At 36.3% G+C, this 23,463-nt stretch overlaps 1 protein-coding gene across 2 annotated transcripts in view; it reads left to right on the forward strand.

Moving 5' to 3' along the window:
- Pclo (piccolo presynaptic cytomatrix protein) overlaps positions 1–23,463 on the forward strand; it is a 340,751-nt gene that overhangs the window by 254,689 nt on the left and 62,599 nt on the right. For both annotated transcript variants that reach the window (XM_028776071.1, XM_028776072.1), the window contains exons 18-21: positions 9,553–9,646; positions 10,771–10,842; positions 12,249–12,429; positions 14,651–14,845. In XM_028776071.1, coding sequence (XP_028631904.1) covers positions 9,553–9,646; positions 10,771–10,842; positions 12,249–12,429; positions 14,651–14,845 — 542 coding nt within the window. The remainder of the gene's footprint in view (positions 1–9,552; positions 9,647–10,770; positions 10,843–12,248; positions 12,430–14,650; positions 14,846–23,463) is intronic.

Raw genomic sequence — 23,463 nt, forward strand, 5'->3', positions numbered from 1 at the left:
GACTGTAACAAGCTTTTGTTATAACTGGAAGTGAAGTAACTGGCTAGACTTTCTTTAAACACCTTTGTTAAAATACAAGTGTTACCATTTGGAACAAATATTAGAATATGATGTCCAAACTGACTCTATTTTGAAAGATTTGAAATGTATCAAAGACTCACAGTTGTGGGTTTTTTTTCTTTTTTTTCAAATTTATTCTTTTCTCATACAGTACATCCTGACCAGTTTTTCCCCCCTCCACTCCTCGCAGCCCCGGCCCCCTACCTCATGATAGGGATGAAATTGCCATATTCACTTGATGAACTGATTGTGTATTTTCCCATATTTATAAATCTTTGATTATGTAACATGACCTAATTGCCATAATATGATATCATTAATGTACTCTAACCTCTAACAAGATAAGCAAAAGAGAAGAGCCCCTTTTTCCCCTCAAATTCAATTTATACTTATACTCAAGAACCCCAGCGTATCTTTCCATGTTTGGGAATGCGGAGATTTTGGCATAGCTCTTTAAATTGTGATGATTTATCAACTGTATAAAGGTTCAACACAGTATTATAGTATCATGCACAAGGTAACCAGAAAGTGGGAGCTGTAAACAAGTATTTAAAAAAAAAGCTTTGGAGTTCAGGAAATATAAAACAATCAAATTATGGAGGAGGAGCTCATGTTTGAGGTCAGCCTGGGGTACATAATAGCATGCTGCCTACAGACTAATGAATTAATTGAAGAAGGGAAATAAGTAAAACTAGAAAAGCTCTGCTAGAGGATTGCTTTGATTCATAAAATGAGGAGAGCAAAGCTGTGGAAAGGACACAAGACCTGCAGTGGGTCATCAAAAGCCCAGCATGGGTAGCTCATGAATTCTCACCCTAGCTGAGAAGCTATTGCTAGTAACGTAACGGCTGCTAAGCAACAGAGAGTCAGCTTTTCTCAGATATGGGCCTTGTGAGGCTACCCATGTTCTAATAAATGGCCCTTCGTGCATACATATAAAGGCAACACTGAATGAACTCTGTGAGTTAAAGAAAAACAAAACATAAATTTTTGAAAGAGAAGAGTAGGGAGAGAAGGAATTGGAGAGGAAGGTGAGAATGTGATTTAATCAAAAGACTCTACATACGTATGTGTACATTTGAAATCCTTAAATAATAAAAGTGGTATTAGCCAAGCACTGGTAGTACATGCTTTTAGTCCGAGCACTTCGGAACAGAGGGAGGTAGATCTCTTAGTTCAAGGCCAGCCTGATCTACAGAGAAAGTTCCAGGACAACCAGGGATACACAGAGAAATCCTGTTTCAACAAAATGGTTTTTTGTTTGTTTGTTTGTTTGTTTTATGTCTGTTTATTGTCGAATGTAGACTTTAGTAAAGCTTCCTATTGGTCTCTATTGTTGGTTGTGGCAAGCATACATACTACCTTAGCTGCCAAGACACTGACCTATCATGTACCTCTTATCAAAATTTAACTGAAGATCAGACTTGACTGGATGTGATGGCAAGTGTATGTAATTCCAATGCTTTGGAGCTCAGGGGATAAATACTGAGAGGCAGAACATGTTTTGGAGATTGTTTTGTTTTTTGTTTGTTTGTTTGGTTAGGGTTTGTTGTTTGTTTGTTTTTGTTTTTGTACCTCTATATCAAGAGAATTATTTTCACTAAAGAATGTTAATTAGGTTCTCAGGCTACTGATACAGAACAAGGTAAATAGTTCAGAAAAGACATCTCCGAACAGAGAAAGTAAAGGGAGCCTTGAAGTATATTACTTTCTCTTAGAACGGCAAAGCATTGTTATTCAAGATCATGATTCAGAGCCCAATATTGAAGGACATAAACACAAGATGAGGTTCTAGAGAAGAAGGAAAGAGTAAAGTAAAGAGGGAACAGGCGCAACTGAAGATGCTACAGTCTCAGATAGCATAATAGGAAGCCTAGTTCATAATAAAAACAAGAGGATATGATCCAAGGATGAATACATTAAAACAGACGTCTGAGACACACAATGACAAAGAACATTCTTCTAATAAATAAGGGAACAAGTAAGTCCTTCTGAAAATAAAAACAGCACACAGGACAGAAGTCATCCTGAGGCAGAAGTCACTCACCATCTACATCTCATGAAAGTATCCATTCCAGTAGTGAGAAGCCTCAGTCCAGAGATAGGGAGCAAAATAGTATCAACCCAGAATCAGAAACAAGAAGTCAAGATCTAGAAGCAAGGCTAGAAAATGATGAATTAGAACACATTCAGTCAGGATCCAGACACAAGCTCAGGACTAGAAAAAGGACCCAACGTGGGAATGTAAAGAAGAGAACTGAAAAGCCAAAAAGAAAAACTGAAGCCTAAACAGCAACAGACACCTAGGAAAACTGGCACTGAGTGAGGAAAGAAATTACAAGAACAACAAGAGCATACGGAACAAAATGTTTAAAAATACAAAACAAAAACCACATGATCATCTCACTAGATGCTGAGAAAGCATTTGACAAAATTCAACACCCTTTTATGGTAAAAAGTCTTAGAAAGATCAGAAATTCAAGACCCATACATATACATAGTAAAAGCAATATGCAGCAAGCCAGTAGCCAACATCAAACTAAATGGAGAGAAAATTGAAGCAATACCACTAAAATCAGGGACTAGACAAGGCTGCCCACTCTCTCCCTACCTATTCAATATAATACTGGATGTCCTAGCCAACGCAATTAGACAACAAAAAGAAATCAAAGGGATACAAATAGGAAAGGAAGAAGTCAAAATATCATTATTTGCAGATGATATGATAGTATACTTATGTGACCCCAAAACCTCCACCAGAGAACTCCTAGACCTGATAAAAAAAACTTCAGCAAAGTGGATGACTATAAAATCAACTCAAACAAATCAGTAGCCTTCCTCTACATGAAAGAAAAACAGGCTTCAAAAGAAATTAGGGAAATGACACACTTCACTATAGTCACAAATAATATAAAATGCCTTGGTGTAAATCTAACCAAGCAAGTGAAAGATCTGTATGACAAGAACTTCAAGTCTTTGAAGGAAGAAATAGAAGAAGATCTAAGAAGATGGAAAGATCTCCCATGCTCATAGATTGGCAGGATTAATATAGTAAAAATGGCCATCTTGCCAAGAGCAATCTACAGATTTAATGCAATTCTCTTCAAAATTCCAACTTAATTCTTCATAAAGATAGAAAGAACAATTTGCAAATTCATTTGGAATAAGAAAAAAACCAAGATACCAAGAACTATTCTTAACAATAAAAGAACTTCTTAGGGAATCACCATCCCTGACCTTAAGCTGTACTACAGAACAATTTAGTGATTAAAAACTGCATGGTATTGGGACAGACACAGGTAGGAAGATGAATGGAAGAGAATTGAAGACTCAGAAATGAACCCACACACCTATGTTCACTTGATCTTTGACAGAGGAGTTAAAACTGTCCAGTGGAAAAAAGACAGCATTTTCAACAAATGATGTTGGTTCAACAGGCGGTCAGCATGTAGAAGAATATTGATAGATCCATTCTTATCTCCTTGTCAAAGCTCAAGTCCAAGTGAATAAAGGATCTTCACATAAAACCAGATACACTGAAACTAATAGAAGAGAAGGTGGGGAAGAATCTCGAGTACTTGGGCACAGGGGAGAAAGTTCCTGAACAGAACGCCAATGGCTTATGCTCTAAGATCAAGAATTGATAAATGGGACCTCATAAAATTGCAAAGTTAAGGACACTGTCAATAGGACAAAATGGCAACCAGCAGATTGGGAAAAGATCTCTACCAATCCTACATCCAAGAGTGGGCTAATATCCAATAGATACAAAGAACTCAAGAAATTAGACTCCAGACAACCAAATAACCCTATTTTAAAATGGGGTACAGAGATAAACAAAGAATTCTCAACTGAGGAAACTTGAATGGCTGAGAAGCACCTAAAGAAATGTTAAACATCCTTAGTCATCAGGGAACTGCAAATCAAAACAACCCTGAAATTCCACCTCACACCAGTCAGAATGGCTAAGATCAAAAACTCAGGTGATAGCTGATTCTGGCAAAGATATGGAGAAAGAGGAAAACTCCTCCATTGTAGGTGGGATTGCAAGCTGATACAACCACTCTATAAATCAGTCTGGCAGTTCCTCAGAAAAATGGATATAGTGTTACCTTAGTACCCAGCTATACTACTCATGGGCATATAGCCAGAAGATGCTCCAACATATAACAAGGAAATATGCTCCACTATGTTCATAGCAGCCTTATTTATAATAGCTAGAAGCTGGAAAGAACCTAGATGTCTTTTAACAGAGAAATGTTCACAGAAAATGTGGTACATTTATACAATGGAGTATTACTCAGCTATTAAAAACAATGAACTCGTGAAATTCTTTGGCAAATGGATGGAACTAGAAAATATCATCCTAAGTGAGGTGACCCAATCACAAAAGAACACACATGGTATGTGCTCACTTATATTTCGATACTAGCCAAAAAGCTCGAAATACCCAAGATACAACTCACCGACCACATGAAGCTAATGAAGAAGGAAGACCAAAGTGTGGGTGCTTCAGTCCTTCTTAGAAGGAGTAACAAAATACTCATGGGAGCAGATATGGAGACAAAGTGTGAGGCAAAAACTGAAGGGGGGGGCAGTCCGGAGATGGCACCTGGGTATCCATCCCATGTGCAGTCACCAAGGTAGATGCTGATGTGGATGCCAGGAAGTACATGCTGACAGGAGCCTGATGTAGTTGTCTCCTTAGAGGCCTGACAGACCCTGACATATGCAGAGGCACATGCTCACAGCTAACCATTGAACTGATCATGGGGTTCCCAGTGGAAGAGTTAGAGAGAAGACTGAAGGAGCTGAGAGGGTTTGTGGTCCCATGGGGGAAAGCAACTATACCAACCAACCAGAGCTCCCAGGGTCTAAACCACCAGCCTGGGAGCACATAGGGAAGTACCCATGGCTCCAGCTGTATATGTAGGGGAGAATGGCCTTGTCAGGCACAGGTGGGAGAGGAGGTCCTTGGTCCCGTGAAGGCTGGATGCCCGAATGTAGGGGAACTCGAGGGCAGGGAGGTGGGTGGGTGGGGGCACATCCTTATAGAAGCAGGAGGAAGGGGGATTGAATAGTGGGTCTCTGGGTGGGTGAGTGGGGGGGAAATGGGGAAAGAGGATAACATCTGAAATGTAAGCAAAATATTTAATAAAAAAATTAAAACAAAAACAAAAACAAGAAGTGACTTCACAGTAGCAGACTCTGGGGTTCTGATCTTAGCGTTCCTGTTCTGATGTGGGAACACAAATGACTCCTCAGCTAGCTATCAAACCTTTAAAAAAAAAAAAGTCCTTGCTTGCTAATGCCCAGTCAGAGACATGCAGAGCTGTGTGTGGCTACTGTAAGCAGCTTCTGTTTCCTGAGCAAGAAGAAGGGGAAAAGGCTACATCAAGAAAGAGGCTACAAACCTTAGACTGCTGTATTGTGAGAAAACTGAATTCTAGAAACAAGGAGTAGACTCTCAATGTAGGGCGTTACGGGGTTTAAACGAGGAGATGAAAGTGGCTGTAGCTCGGATGATGAAGAATGCTGCAAGACTTTGAAGCAAGTAAGTTTTTCAAATCTCGATGCTCAGTATGAAATGGCAAGATCACAAATCCACACACAAAGAATAGGTTTGGGTTTCACATCTTCAATACATGGAATGAGTACAGTCTGAAAAGGAACAATTTGGGACTTTGTAGACTTCTACTGACAGAAGTCTTTGGTCACCAAATAGCTAGCATTCTAAGTTACATGGGTGTTATTTACACTTTTGTTCACTGAACTATGTGATTTTGTTTAATAAATATCAGACAGTGATACTAGTGTTAGCGTTTGTAAATGAGGTTAAACTTACTTCCATTTCACTTGATAGGACTTTAGAAGCAGAAGGTTGGTTAATTCATGAACTCTACATTTCAAATATATAAATATTTGAAAATAAATATAAAGGTTTCAGGTGGCATAAAATCTTGTACAGATGTTCTTATGTTGTCCTGTGTACTTTTATGCTTAAGTTTGTACAGTTATTTTCATTCATGGATAATACATGAAAGAAATACGTAGATGTTCGGTAGAAGAACATTTGGTACGTAATTCAAAACAGACAAGCCGTGCAATGATAATAAAAATGATTTCCCAAACAAAAAATGAAGCTGTGGAAAGGGGCTTGAGTCTGAACAGAATTGGAGAATCAAATTCAATAAGACCATAAGACTCTATTAATATAATTTTTAATCTGTGCCAGCTTAGACTACTCCTGACTTTGGTAAGAGATAAATGCCTTCAATATTCATCCCCATTGTCACACAGAGTTTACATACCCCATGCCATTCAGACTCTCTCTATGCAACTCTAGACATGTTCTAATCTCCTCTGTTGTGCTAATAACTTGCACTATATGTAAACTGAGGCACAAGAACTTCATATCATAGAGACAAAGTTCACACTTTAAATATTAGAGCTTACTAAGAAAACAGATGAGTAAGTGACTCTTTTGGATAGGTTTCATAAGGCAATGTCATTTAACATACTTAAGAGTAAAGACTAAGGAATTTTTATACTCAAATCCTGATCCTAACACCCAATACCCATGCAGCCTTACTAGAATATCTTAATTCTTCTAAGACTTAGAGTCTATGCTTAAGTCCGTCTTACCTATTAAATGAGATAATAAATGGAGCCTGTTCTCTAAGGAAGCCTTTAAGATTCAGTGGGTTAGCACATACAATACAGTTAGAGCTCTGGTTATGAAATAGTCAGATCTTAAGGTTATTTATTATTTCAATGTGACTAGGAACTACTTTTCAATATGAAAACAATATATGATCCTAATATATTATCATTACAGCTGTCCTTCATGATAGACATGCATAGTTTCTGATAGAGAACTGGTATTTAATAATTTTTTACCTGTAGAAATGACAAGAATTACTAAATGTAGATATGTAATTTTTAGAATTTATTCATATTTTATGGATTAAGGATTAACCCATAAATACTTTGGAGAATGGTTGTACTATAAATGGTTTTAGTTTAAGGCATAGCTGTAATTTAATGAAAGAACGTGTTTACATTTGACTTTATACCTGTCTTAAAAATTATATATATATATGTGTGTGTGTGTGTGTGTGTATACACACACATATAATTTGAATATATAGATTCATTAATTTAGAACTTTAATGAATAGTATTACTGGTTGTCATCAAATTTTGTATCTTGTCTTTGCTGTTGGTGGTCTCATGATTTCACGACTTTGGTAACTAAGTCCATACCACACAAAAATGTAAAATTCTACAAGTCTGTGCCTGGCTTAAGTGCACCAGCCTAGAGGAGTGACTGTTTCCTCCATTGGCCAATATCAGCTGTTAACCTGAAAATGTTCACAATAATTGTTCCCATGTCATGATCAAAAAACAAACAAACAAACAAACAAACAGACAAACAAACATAAACGACAAAGGGACATACCATGCTTAGAAATTTCCAGTTTGGGGAATCAGAATCTTTCAAGGTTACTGAAAATTGTAACGTAAAAATGCCTATATGCTTACTATCTAATTATCATCTTAACATTTTGCTACATTTATTTCATTTGTTTTTATAATAGAAGATATATTACATGTACACTTGGAGTCCTTAAAACCACTACCTGGTCACCTAAATATTAACTAAAATGAATTTAATATTTATACTTCCTAAGCTTTCCTGTGATATTGATATAATGTCTTATATACAAGTGCATTCCCTAATTTATACCATTATTTAACATGTTTTTAAATTCACCTAATGATAGGTTAACTTTGACCTATCTTTCTGCAAAAATTTAAACAAAAAGATTTTCTTGAATTTGATTAAATTCATCCTGTTGCTTAATATTTTACTGGTTAAATATATAAGCATTATTTATTCATTTATTAATTTACCAGAAATAATATTGCGATAAATATTCATAAATACATTTCTTTTGTACATGTGGGAGAAATTCACTGGGATAAAAGCAGAATTAAGAGAACTGAACTACTCTGGGTGTATATATATGTTAAAATTCACTAAATATTGATCAAGTTATGGCAAAATATATATGTACAATCTCATTACTTCTTGATAATTCTGTTTGTTAAAATCTTTATGTAAACATTTCTTTCAAATATTTTGAATGACACTCAGCAAATCCTGTTCTTATTTTCAAATTATACTCAAATAAGATATCTAGAATCAGAAGACACTAGAATCACTTTACCATGTCTGACATGAGGTTTGATGAGACACAAACTCCATGACTCAAATTTCACGACATATTACACTACAGCTTTCAAAAATCACCATGTTCAAGATTTATCACAGAATAATTACATTAGATTCTCCTGGAGTGGGAGGAGTATGGAGTCTTGGCAGTCTTTAAGAAAAGGTAATTTGTAATTTTACACAAGTATCACGACTTCCTAGTAAATAAATGATACCTACAAGAAATAAAATGTGGTTTAAGCAATGAGATGTTTATTAAGATGGAAAATCCAGGAAAAGATGAAGTTAAGGAAAGGCTTTGCCTATGGCATCACCATCTGCTAAGCATAGCTAACAGTCAGCTTTTTCCTAGTCCAGCCACTGGCCCTTGATAGTTGTCCATGTGCTGCTAGACTTAATTTGTACAGGTTTCCAGTATAAGTTGTTAAATGTACAGCATATGTTTCTAATGATTACTCAGAGGCCATGCAAGATCTGGGAATTCATTGATAGGCCGCAAGTTGCCATGAATGAAGACATTAATTAACTTTAGTGTTGACATAAACTAGTGGCACAAGGTTTTCAAACCTGCTTTATAAACTATTGTAAATGTCTTTAGAGGGATTGTCAAATGTTCCTTTGGGGAAGTTTTTGGAATCTCATGTCGTAAGAACTATTTGTCTTCCTTTTCTCTCTAAATGCATTTATTGCCTTATTCTTACTTTCTTAAAAGCAAAGCAGGGTCTAATGTGGCCCAAGTTAGGTCCAAACCCGCTATGCAGCTGAGGAATCAGAACTTTTGGGCTTCCACCAGCAAATGGTCAGGTCACACCCATGTCTCACAATAGCCTTCTCTTACCATCACTATGGTTTAGGTGTAAAAGACAATTTTGCTTTGCTGACAAGATTGGATGTAAAACACGTAGAAGGTTCAAGACTATATTATTATTTGTGAAACAAAAAGATATCAATATTATATATAGTTAATGTAAATAGCTCCTGCATTCAGGGATTTGTAATAGTATACTTCAAATGCTGTCAGGAATTTCTTTAGAAGCGCACTCACTAGTGCAAGGGAAACTCCAGATATCCAATGTATTTTCAAACTGTCATGGTGTGTTCAATCTAAGATGGATTTTTAAATTGGAATGTAAAATGATTGCACAGTGATGTGAGACCAAAGATCTGGCAAATGCCTCGTATTCTTCAGTTTGACTGTGAAGTCATCAGTTAACGTAAAATGTCAAAATAACTCTTTCTTCTCTTCCAATTTAGTGCTGAGTACAAGAGAAGGACTAAATATGTCCAGAAAAGTCTTAATCCCGAGTGGAATCAAACAGTAATTTATAAAAGTATTTCCATGGAGCAGGTATGTAACTATTGTTATACAAATCACAGCTGTAGGCTGATGTAAGGGCAGTGATGACAGGATTATGGAAGAGTTAGGGTCAATAACAAGGATTTGCAAACACAGTTTGAGTTCATTAAAGACACGTGAGAAACCTATTCAGCGATACTGGAGGAGCGAAGTTCAAAGGTAAGGTAGAGAGACACTCCTGTTTTGACAAAATAGCCAAAACATGAACAGTTAATTTAACAAAACAAGGATCACAAAATATTTTAAAATTTAAAATTTTCAATAAACAGGGTCAGATTTACAAATTGGGAAGAAATATTTTCAACTGGCTATATTTTGATTTTTCAGAATGAACATCAAACGGAATAAGATGTATTAAAATGTGCCTATTTATTCTACCCAGCTAAGATGGAGGACTTCATTTCTATAAATTAAAACTTACCAAGAGGAGAAAACTAATATTTACAGAAGATTGTGTAATGATGATTATCATAAAACTTTGAATCCAAAAATAAGTGGTTCTAGAAGTAATTATATTAGTGTACATATCTTTTCATTTTTAAAAAAATTCCATAACTTCCATGAACAGCAGTAGGAACTGGTACTTCAAAGTGTCAAACTTTGTTCATATATTTCATTTATTATAAGTAAAAACAGAAACTCACCCATATATGATAATTTACAAAAAAAATCTTTTAAAATGAGGCTTCTAATTTGTTCTCTGGAAAATGGTTTTGAATATGTAGTTATAAATGTGTATTAATCTGGGTTCTTTAAAGTAAGTTAAATTCTACAAAAGTAAACCGATGCTTCCTTTTTGGTAATGATCGAGAAGGAGAAAATTTTAAATGCTTTAGATTTCTGGCTTTCATATGTCTTAGGAGTGTGGACTGCTTCTTATTAAACGAGGGGTACAGATAGGACAGTAAGTGTGACCAGTTTGCAACATAATGACGTGTCCTATAATCAAACACTAGATTGAATTACAAATTGATCATTAAAATTTTACACAATATTCAACAGTCTTAAATAAAGTACCAAGTATTGTAATAAGATAAAAGAGTTTAAGGTATCAATATGAATATGCTGAAATGCGTGTTGGAAACATGGGTTGATATAGCTGTGTCCGAATGCAGCTCATGAAGAAGACCTTGGAGGTGACAGTTTGGGATTATGATAGATTCTCTTCCAATGACTTCCTTGGAGAGGTAAGTCTACATTTCTGGGTTTTTGTTTGTTTGTTGTTTGTTTTTAATATTTGTACTGTCACTATCTGTGACAAGTTAAAGCATAATGAAAAGTAAATTTCTTGAGTTTACTCAATAGTCATTCCTGAGCAAAGTCTTTTAACGGGTAAGCTTATTTCATGAGATATACTTTTTAAATAGGTGAACAGAACCTATTTAAAAAGAAGTGGTTTTTAATCTACCATTTGATGTATTTTTAAATTCATTTAAAACCATAAATCTAAATCAGAATATGTCTACGAATGAAATCTGGAAGAGTGAACTGAGCTTCAGGTATTTCCACCAATATTATAAACTAAGTTGTTTCTTTAATGTTTGTTACTTAAATTATATATCTATATATCTGTATTTATATATACATAAAATGTATGAGATACACACTTAATATATATGTGTTATATATTATACTCTCCTATTTCAACCACTGACACTAACATGGATTTATTCAGAATCACGCTAGAATAGAGCTTTATGTGTGGTTTACTGACAGATTTCAAAGTTGACTTAGTGAAGGCCTAATTTACTCTTTGGCTTCTACGAAACTAGATCATTTATCTACATCATATTTATGAAATTTATAATGCCCATGGTTGTAAAAATACAGTATTTTTGGATCATTAAGAAAGAAAAATGCCAGATAAACCATGATACAATATTTTCTCATCATCAGTTTGCAGTCACATCTCTATTTAAAACATTAAAGTGTGTTTTAAAATGAAGGAATATGCTAGCAATTGAAAATTGCTCATTCTTTTCATTTTTTCCCATCTTCTTTTTTTATATATATAATTTACTTTTTCTCAAATTGTAATTCATTCACACAGGGGTTATAAACACAGAAAGGCAGGATGTGGGGAAGGGGATGACACTGGAGTGTGGTTGTTCAGGGGGAATACAGATATCTTCAGAACCGGGTATCACTGGGGGAAGGTTCAGGGGACAAGTCACTATGACTCTGCCTATGATTCGCTTGACCTTATGTCTTCTGAAGTAAAAGTAATTTTATATAACAACCCAAAACAACTTGTGTCTCATAAAGTCTGACTTATAACTCTGGTCTTTTCAGGCTACTCCAGTAAATTAGGGAATCGTCAAAAACAGTATATAGTTCAGTTTAATCACAAAGTTATTAAGCATCTTGAAGTCTGAAAGCATAATTCTCAGTATCATGGCTGGAAAAATTAGGTGGATAGAAAATAGAAGAATGGATAAATAGGCAATGAAGGCAGAGGAAGCCTATGTCATCATTCTTAAGGCCATGTTTAATCATCTGGTCACATCCTTATTTAAGTGTGTGTTCACAGAAAGACTAATAAACCGCTTACAGCTTGGGCCACCCATTTTACCTCTTCATCATCCTTTCCCAGGTACTGATTGATTTATCTAGCACTTCTCATCTGGACAACACTCCTCGGTGGTATCCGCTGAAAGAACAGACTGAGATCATTGACCACGGCAAGTCTCACTCCAGTCAAGTCAGCCAGCAGTCCCCAAAGCCCTCTGTGATCAAAAGCAGAAGCCACGGTATCTTCCCTGACCCGTCCAAGGGTAGGAGATATTTCAAGTAGAACACCACTGTTTTTCTGTTTGTTCAGTCAGTAGCTTCTTGAACGTGAGTGCTTCTATGTTTAATATACACTGTAAAGTTGGATGCTGTTGGGAAAATCACTGTGGTATCATCAAAAGGATACCCTGGATTAGAAAGAATGGAGCCCTGAGCACATATCAGCACATACTTAGGTGTTAGCCTTGACCTCTTCATTTCTTTACTTTGTAAAAGTTATATTGGACTACATAAGGTAATTCTATTTCAGGAAACACATAACAATAGGATTTCAGAGAATTCACTGAGTTATTTCACAAAGAGTATAAACTTTCTTCTCCTAAGTTTACTAAAAACATGACCATCATTAAGTATGTTCTTTTTAATATTTTTAATCTCTGAATTCTCATATAGTCAGTCTATAAATAAAAGTTTGCATACTGTTTTTACTTATCCTTTGAAGAGCATTTTCCCCATGTTACAAAACAAACAGCAACTTAATTCTTCAAATCTTTCCTAAATGTTGGATCCCAACTAATAATAATGTTACACATACACATGGTGTTTAGCAACGTGCACAGCATTTCTATAATGAAATTTCTATAAAGCTGCCCCTTTAACTTTTTAAATTACTGTTCTATAACATAACTAATCTCCCCCCCCCATAACTGATAAATTCACCAACCTGTATGACATAAACTTGTAGGGACAGAATACATTAATATTTGTAAGTATTAAAGACAATTAGTGAGTTCTGTTGCCTTCTGAAAGTGCTTCCACATGATCAAAAGTGGGTAGACTGAGTTACAGTGTTCTAGGAAGTGAAAAGCTAGGATCACCTCTAATTGGCTGATCACACAAAGGTGCTGAAGGTGGTTTCTCAGAATGTGTTGTAGATTGGGTTTGGATTCCACTTAGCCATTTCAACTTCACCATGCTAAACATTCTGAAAGATAATTGACATTCAGATCTCTCTCTCTCTCTCTCTCTCTCTCTCTCTCTCTCTCTCTCTCTCTCTCTCTCCTCTCTCTCTCTCTCGTGTGTGTGTGTGTGTGTGTGTGTGTGTATTTCTCCCCATCTATACAATCTCAGTTTCCTGAGACAATGATTCTATGACATTATTATTAGATTCCAAGAAGTTCTCCCACTAACTCAGAATCTCCCTCTGTTTTTACTTAAGTAGGCCCCATTCCTCTGTAAACCCATTGTGCTTTACTAGCCTCTACTAAAATTAAGCAGAGCTGGTGGGGAAGGGAGGAGCTGAGACATCTGTTACCTGAGACTTCTAAGAACTCGTTTTCTTTTTTTTCCCTAATAAATTGTTATTGATTATTTAGAAATTTCGCATAATATACCCCATCCCACTTCCCAGTCCTCCCTGGTCCAACCTTCTGTATAATCTCCCACAAAAAAGAAGAAAGGTGAAAAAAAAAGAAACAAAGAAAGAAAAAGATTCACCAGGTCCAGTTTGTGTTCCCCGTATACTCACTGAAGCCTGATCAGACTCCCAATGGTCGGTTCCTTAAAGAAACCTGATCCCCCCCCACATCCCCTTCACTCCTACACCCCTCCAGAAGCCATTAAATTTGAAGAGCTACATGTCAGCATCCCTATCATAATTTTTAAGTTCTTCCTAGATAGACCTTCTTGGTAGAGGAGGGGGTATCACAGAAGTCTTCTATGTATCTCATTCTCAGCTGTGAGTCTACGTCGGTCAATACCACTGCCATTCCCTTGTCCTTTACAGTCAGTGGCAGCCTGAATCACGGACTTCCACAGGGTTTCTGGGGACAGCACAGATCAAGAAACCCACGCAGCCTCCAGCAGCAGCATGAAACAAGGACCTCAGCATAGCCTTCTGTTCTCTGTGACGCTGGAGGCCATGGGAGATCCTTAGTCCTTGCTGCCACTGAGGGCCATGCTGATGTCCAGGTTCCGTGCTACAGCCGAGGGCCATGATGATGTCCCTGGTCTCCACTGCCATCAGAGAACTCATTCTTCTTAATGAATATTTTTCTTTTTCAGACTGGCCTCCCTTTGCTTCCTTCCCTGAATTGTTCTCTAAATGCTTAATAGCATTGTTCGATTGTATGAAGTGGCATAAATGGCGTATAAAGATAGCATTAATGTAAATCCTAGACTGTTTCAAATTATATGTAGACTAGACTTCCACAGCAAGGTACTGGGAAGCAACTTTAACTCATTTTTGTATCCCTTTGTAACCAGACATGCAGGTTCCCACCATTGAGAAATCCCACAGTAGTCCTGGGAGCTCAAAATCATCGTCTGAAGGCCATCTCCGATCTCACGGACCATCTCGCAGTCAAAGCAAAACCAGTGTTGCCCAGACCCACCTGGAAGACGCAGGGGCGGCCATAGCCGCAGCCGAAGCCGCTGTACAGCAACTCCGCATTCAACCAAGTAAAAGACGCAAATAAATTCCTCAGCATGGCAGCTTAATGTTCATCTGTTGCCTTTCTCTCCTGCTGTCTTTCCCTGTTTGCTTTGTTTTTTGGCATCCCCTGCTCACTCTGTTCTGTCCTTTTGTCTGTGTAAGAACAGTTATCAACACATAAATATGGTCTTCTTTTAGTTTCTGTCTTTTTTTTAATTTACATAGACTGCAGTAAAACTGGCTGTTTCTCCTTTGTTTCCGCCATCCATCCAACCTGGCTCATAATACTTGGTAGCCGTGTCTGTGAAGTTTACAGGCAAAGCAGTGTTGTGTGTCTTTTTGTGTGCACTTCCTTCTCCTTTAGACCACAGGAACTATAAGCACAAGGGACTGCAAGTTTCGTAGCATAATCCCCAGTAAAGCAACCTTGGACACGGACACACACACAGACACACACACACATTTAAATCAGGTTGGCAATGAGATACTTGGACCTAAGAACATTCAACATTTAAACAGATGGTTAGTGAGACCAACAGTCAGCTCTAGAGCCTAGGGTGAAAAGGCATCTGAAGCAATGGTTAAAAAAGACACATGCAGAAAGAAGCTTCCCATGTGTCTCTCCTGATGAACATGTGCAGAAGTTCGTATTCTCAAAACTACATATTTATCCTATGCATATTTGCTTATGTGATAAGGCAATGTAATCTCAGTAAGGGTCATTGTCTGGTCCACTGTTGGATCGCACTTTGTACAGAATTGAAGAGTTTACAGATTATTTTTTCTTCTTAGTAGGATGTTTTCAGAGTCAAAAAGTGCCATGTCTAGTAGTTATAGTCAATTAAAGTCTAGCCATTGACTTATCAAGAAGTTTTCATTCATGAAATTGTCTGATATAATTCTATAAAAACCTGGCTCTAGGCACAATGTCACTTCCAAGAAGCGTCAGCCAGGCCATGGAGGTAGCGTGTCATTTCCTTCATCCCTCTAGTCCTCATTTCCCAGGAAACAGCCAGTTTTAATCCCCTTCAGTGCTGTGCATGTGGTATCATTTCGGCATCTGACAACACAGTTTAAAGAGAGCGAAAGCACACCTCTGTTTGCATGAATAACATTTAAGCTGGTTCCATCTGAGGATACACTCTGGGTTTCCATTTCACCCACACTGCCACAGCGGCACATAAAAGCGGTCAGTGTAATCATGCCAGGAAGCAGCACAGGCACAGCATAGCAGGCGTCCTCCCTATTCAAAGAACTCAGTCTGATAATCTGCCTCCACCAGCCAATGGCAACCAAGACCAAAGCCAGCTAGCCCTCAGGAAGGTGATGTCCGATGGACCAGTCAAGCCAGAAGGAGGTGAGCAGAAAGACCCTGTTCAAAGCACACAGCAAGAAAGTCCCCCAAATTTAAAGCTCTCATCCTTAATTTTTAGAGATTGTCTAATGAAATACGTTTATCCCCTTTTTAATGTGCTTTTGTGGGCATGGTATTTTAGGATCTCATCATCATCATGTAAGTCCCAAGATCAGTCTCATATTATATTGACTAAAGTGATTTGTATTTTTCTATGCACTGGGCATCTTTTGACTATTGTTGGAAAAAATAGTTTAACAGTATTCATATTGCAGAATGGAATGCATGCTACTAACCTAATCTGTTCAAGCATGAAATATGTTGCATTGTGATAAAAGTTTACATTGCTCACAGTTCAAGTTAGCATACCCGTTGGAATGTAGATCAGTTTCTGTTGAATATTATTTGACCTGTAACATTTGGAAATGCTTAGAGGAAAGTGAAGGAAAAATTGTTAATGCACTCATTCACCTTGGCACAGAGGAAGTTCTCTCCTGAGCCTACAAGCAGACATCTTCTGTGCGTGTTTCCGTAGCTGTTAAGTGTATCAGCTGTGTTGGGCATGTGAATATCCAAGTGCCTGTGTAACAAATAAAGTATCTTTATTTCATTCATAAACTACCGGGTTCTGAGCCATTGTTATACGATGCAGCATAAAATGAGTGTGTTTGTTTTGCTTTTATTTTTCTCCTTCAATTCCTTTCAGTAGAAAATGATCACCAGTACGTGCTAGTTAGGGCCATGATAACACAGACATTTGGGAGTATAACAAAGTTCCACACTGGAAACATTCTAAGCCAGAAGGGAAAACATTACCAAATAAACTCAGAATTCACATGGAGACATAAATTAAGGGAGTTGGGCTGGTAGGCAATGATTTCTGTCCCTAAACTCCCTTCCCGCTCCCCTTGTCTGATCTAGTTAACAATCTTTTAAGATTTTTGCGTAAAGGAAGGTGAATAGCAAGAGTCTCTACTTTGAATCTCACAGCTATAGTAAGAAAAGAGAAAGCTGATATCTGTGGCTAACTTGACCCCACATCCACAGTTTTCATGCAATAAAGACTCACTGCCCATGACAAGAACCAAACTTGGGTTGCTTTTTTTTTTTTTCCAATTTAATTCAAAATCACATCTAAAAAACATAATTAATCTAAAATTAGGATTTTCTTAAATAATTTCCAGCTCTGAAATAGTCAGCTTTATACATTTGCTATAAATTAAAATCATGCCGTTCACCCTCCCATAGTATTTCTGTTTATCCTCAGAAAATTCAAAACATCTAGTGTGCTCTGTTCACACATACCAGATATATGAGGGTAATGGTCGCTGTGCTGAAGGACATTCTACTGAGGGCTTCTTCACATTTCCATGTAGCTAAGGACTAATATTCTGAAAACAGTTCAAATGCTAATTCTTGTCCAGGCATAGTGGCGCAGATGTTTTAATGCCAATACTCGGAGATAGGGAGATCCTTTGAGTTTCAGAACACCCAGGGCTATATAGTGAGACCACATTTCCCAAAAAGAGATGAAAGAAAAGAAAAAATAATCTACTTCTTATCTTTCATTCTATCAAATAAGTTGCATTGATCCCATGTCTTACTTAAGATACAGCATTGACTTTAAATGTCACAGTAATCAATTTCTGATTTACTTCAAGTCTTATTTTAATACTGTGACTTAGTTATTGCTATACAATTACTTGTAATATTTTAATCATAGACTTGTATGTATGAAAAAAATTTAGTCCATTTTTTGAGTAATGCTCAATTACTTATTTTATATTTAAAGTGCTATGTAACTAGACTGGAAGTCACTCTTTATTGATCTACAATCAGAAGAAAAACTTAGTAACAGCATTTTTCATATTTATTTTACCCCAATTAATGACAAAATTCTATTTTCTAAAATATAAACATATTCTTGCCTGTTCCTGTAAGTTATAATAAGTTAACAATAATTTTGCTCAGTCTTTATTAAAAACATACTACAGAATTAAATTTATGTAAAACTCAATGTAATTTATTTGATCTGGAGAATAAACTGACCAGGAATATGAATATCCAACAAAGTACCAAATCCCTATTCACTTCTCACTTGCTGCAGAAGTAATAACAATATTTTTATGTGTTTGACTAAAATTCTATAATTTCAGTCTTCCCATGGTAGTTCATGTAATCCCATTTGCACTCTGAAAATGACAGTATATTTAAATAGTTTGTGACACTGTATAAAGTGTAGTGTCATCCATTCCTTATCACCAGTAAGTGGATGGCTAAGTCATTCGTATGTTTGATCCTGTCCTATAGAATAGTCAGAGGGTCAGAGGGTGGGATGCTGAACACACAGCTCCAAGCCCAAGCTCTCCTTGTAGCCCATGTTTATGGCTCTGAAATCTTGCCTTCTAAACATCCTTTGAAATCAAGCTATCTTATTTTAGATTGAAACACTTGTGATTTACTTACTTTTCTAATCACAAAACATCTTATAAATTATTGCAAGCAGCTAGAATGTGCAGCTGAGAACAAACTTGACGCCCTCAACCTCCATGACGCCCCTTTCTAAGGTTGGAGATGTGAGCGATTCAGCTGCGATGGAAGAAACCGTGACACTGCACACACAGAGAAAGTCAGCAGGCAGGTCTCTAGAGGAAGCTGTGTGTGCATCTGTAGGTATTTCAATCAAGGGTGGCAAATTTTCCCTAAAGAGGTTTTCAAATATTTCGTAAGCTTCTCAGAAGATTTATGCTTGAACTAGAATAATATATGTGTCAAGGAAGAATTATAGAATAAGCCAATGGAACTTTTTCTCCCCCCTCAAGTTTAGTTGCAGTCAAGAAAAACTAAAGGGAAGAATTAGACCAATTGCACCAAATCACCCTGATATCAATCATATGTTCATATATATATATATATATATATATATATATAATTGGACTTGGGATAAGGAATTTTGGCAAGTGTTTTGTTTGTTTATGTTATTCATTCCTTGGTTAAACACAGGCTCTGCTACTCACAACAACAAAGAAAGGTTAGGAAATGGTTTCATTTACTTTTATTTTTACTTTTTTTTTTTAAATATTTTGACGCAAGGTCCTGCAGAAGGGCCATATAATCCAGGCTAGCCTGAGACTCACTATGGCACAGGCTGGAATAGAATACCACACCTGGCTCTTACCTATGCAGTTTAGAAGATCATACCCAAACTCAGACAAACACCAGTCTTATTAAAGTCTTGGCAGTTTACTTACTTGACAACTATTACTGATCTTAAGTGCAATTGTCAGCTCCCCTACTATATTTTTTGACACTAAGATCTGAAGTACTCATTTTATTTTCAGAGACAGGTAGTATAAAATAAGTAGACATATCCCCCCCCCCCGAGCAATAAAGTAAGGTGATATAGACAATTTGAAGAGGTGAGGTGTGAAGATATAGAAATGAGAGATAAAAGATAAAGGTGTACATTTGTTTAGTTGGCCCAGTTGTAAGACTAAAGCCTGAAGCTACTTCCACAGGTTGATGATGGAGATACCACTGTGGCCCCTGATAATAGGATGTTCCAAGTCATGTGCCCTACCAAGCCATCACTCTGTGGGAGTTGCTCTCTTGGAGAAGTGGGATTGGGTGGCTGGCTGGGAGAGGTTGGAGTCTGAGAGAGAATAGAATTGTTGGTTACATGCATTAGTAGCTAACCATTGTCTCTTTTTTTCTGACTCAGAGAAGACAAATCAGTTTTGTCAGAAGGGATTAAGTGGGTCCTATTTCTGAAAAGGACAGGGCCTTAGGCAAAGTAAAGCAGAAAACAAGACAAATCAAATGGTCATTTGTGGATTTGGGTTGTCTTAATTTTGTATGTAAATGTTTAATAAACATTCTTCAATTTGATGTATTTGTATAAAAATAAAAAGCCAGATTTTAAAAATAAAACCCTTGGCAGTTTGAAATTATAAGAAAAATTGATATTCCAGACATATGTACAGATTAAATATTCCTGCCCCCAAAAGTCTGAGAAATTCAATATTCAAATCATTCAAACTTTTCAACTTTCACCGTTCCAGGCCTGTTCTGTGGTGTAGGGACTGTCTTTGTATATGAAAATCAAGATGCCTTTTGAGAGTTTACACATTTTAGAATGATTATATGTGTATTTTCAAGTATTGTGAGCATTTAAATTTATTGCCAGAAATCTCTACTATCATTAAAAGTCACAGAGAGTGACTCTGTAGTTCTGATCATATGAGGGAGACCACATGATCCCCCACCAATGGGTGCTTTTATTGTTTTCTAGTCATAGCTATGGGTCTCCAACAAGTCATTGACAAAATTTGCTTTGGTCAAGCTTGAGAATTTTTATTCATTTAATTGCATATGATTAGCAACATCCACCGGTCTTAAATATAAAACCACCAACACTTGTTTTCAGTGGTGCTATAGATTAATACACTGATTAATTCTGGGACTAAATAAAAATGAAAATATTGATCCATGATCTAAGAAATCCCAGTTTTAACAAAGAGACTCACTAAGTATTACTTATGTCTGCAGTGGTTCTCAACCTTCCTAATGCTTGGGACCCTTTAATATAGTTCCTAATGTTGTGATAATCCTCCTACCATAAAATTATTGTCATTGATACTTCATAACTGTAATCTTGCTACTGCTATGAATTATAATGTAAATATTTGTGTTTTCTGATAGTCTTAAGTGACCCCTGTGAAAGACTTGTGACCTACAGGTTGAGAACTGCTGTTCTATGTCAAACACTAGCCATCAAACCAAGTTTGAAAAACATAGATTACTTTACTTTGGACTCCAGCAAATTGTTTTCTACTTAGCACCAGAAAGCTGGAGCTGAGGAAATACAGCAGACAAACAAATGAAGGAAAGACTCATGGGACACAGAGGGCATAGTGGAAACAGAGTAGGAACAATAGACAAGCTAAGATGTGACTATGACGCCAAGAGCCTTCTCATCGGGGTGGAGGGAAGAAGAACGGCTAAGGGAGAGGGAAAGGACTATCAGAGATGCTGTGGACAACTTAACAATAGAGACTAAATCCAATATCAAGCAACCCAGGAATTATTGAAAATTTTACTACTTTTGATCTATACATATTATACACATATTCAAAAACCATATTTTATTATTTTTCCATTGGGCTAGGTGAGAAGAGGTGAAGGTATGAAATATGTTGAGAGAATTTTTCAGATAGATCAGATAAAACCATCAACATAATAATTCTATTGTATCGCAATTTATGTTTTAATATGTAATTGATTGTCAAGAAACTACAAAATATTTGAGAAGATAAGATCAGAAATACACAATTTTGATTGGGATCTTGAATTTGTTTAAATGTGTCAAAATAAGTAATACAGATATAATGATGTAGCTTTATATTCACGTGAATTCATTACCCACATTCTTCATTGTGATCAAGTATACTGAAAATACAATTCATAAATTGGTAGGTAGTACCAATATTAAATAATTAAATATTACAAATTGTAAAAGGTAAAAAAAGATAAGTAAGTAAGATACCTGATAAAGGTCACAGGCATGTATGTCTTTCTTAAAGATATAAGAGCATGAAATAAAAGCCGGTCTTATTTGTTCCTTGGAAGACCATGACAGCAGAATGTGCTTTTCCGAATTGAGCAGATCATTTTTAGAACTGCATGTTTTCTAGTTCTGTAGGTCACTGTTTTCATTTGAGAAACAGAAAATGGACATTTCTACAATTCATTCGCTCAAATTTCTTTCAGCATAGGTAAAACATTATTAATTTTAGTTGTTTTCATGTTTTCTTCTTGCTAATGGTATTACTTAAGTAAATAACTACCGGCTTAATAATTTAACTCTCCTCAAGTATTAATTTACCAGAATATTTGAAAGGCTTCATATAGAGACAAACCTTTGGGAAGATATTTCTAATGTTTATTAGCTGCCAGCTATCATCCTTTACTCTAAGTTTTGGTATAACATAAAAATAGTTGTTTTTACTTTTATTTTTTTCAAAGCAAGGAGAAAAGTTCAGTTTTTATGTTAAGTAGACTTTGTAGTTTAGACCATAGACTAGGCACTAGAGACATAACATTCTGAATGAAGCAAGTTCTGAAGAAACACAGTGTGAATGGCAGGCATCACTACGTGATTGATATACCTGATAGTGCCAGATGATTGGTGGCTGTCAAGGAAGCTTTTGCTAAATGGTATCAATTTACGTTCACTATTAGTTTTCAATAATCACTGTAGGCTTTTCTCACTAAAGTGATGCTCACCAACAAAGTCAAAAATTTCTTTTTAGCACTCTGTATAAGAAGCTGAACTTTCATATTAAACTATTACTCAGTTTTCATTCTCACTTTTTCTCCTGTACAGTGAAGTTTACAGTGTTTCCATATAGTACCAGAGCATCATATCTTGGATAGATAATAATGGCATTCTTTTCAAGTTTTCATAAATTTGGCAATGATAAATAACAGTATGTTTAACCTATATAAATTCCCATGAGATTACATTTCATTTGAGGATATTATGTTTTGATCAATATCACACCCACATTCTTTTTCCTACAATTTCTTCCCTAGCATTCTGACTTTTTCTCCCAACTTCATAGTCTTTCTTTATGTTTTAAAATGATTGAGTACAGTTAGTGCTGTCTGCGTGTCCATGGATGTAGGACCAGCTACCAGAGCATAAGTAGTCTTCAAGGACCACATCTCTGAAAAAAAAATATGTCTCCCTCCTCCAACAACCAACATTTGGCTTCTCAAATGGGGTAGGACTTCATGAGTTCCTCCTCTGCCAATTATTAAGAAATGTTTAACATATAGAAATATTAAGTACTTTTAAAGATACACCAATGTGTAAAGGTCTACCAAACAAATTGTTACACACAGTCATATTTTTTATAACATCCAAAGACTGAAGAATAGCAAGAGCTTCCTATTCAAGATCTCCTTACCTCATTTGACTCTCAATTCCCTATGTCTTATTTATCTAGTACATTTCAGATCATCTTGTTTCTCATGTCATTTAATACTAATTTATAACAATTAACGATTTCAAACATATGTTTTTCACCCTTTGTATAAATTTTCATGTTTCCCTGGGCATCGATTGGTTTAAGTTATGACTATGTGTCCATATTCATTGTTTCTTTCTCCTGAACCCTGACTGGTCGGTTGCCTATCAACTTTTATCATGTTGTCCCAAGCCCAGGGAGGAGGGATAGTGCATTTTAACAGGAAAATAAATTGTATTTCTGTTCATATCTTGAAAGA

The sequence above is a fragment of the Grammomys surdaster genome, unplaced genomic scaffold, assembly GCF_004785775.1.
Source record: "Grammomys surdaster isolate TR1022 unplaced genomic scaffold, NIH_TR_1.0 264, whole genome shotgun sequence".
Lineage (NCBI taxonomy): Eukaryota > Metazoa > Chordata > Mammalia > Rodentia > Muridae > Grammomys > Grammomys surdaster.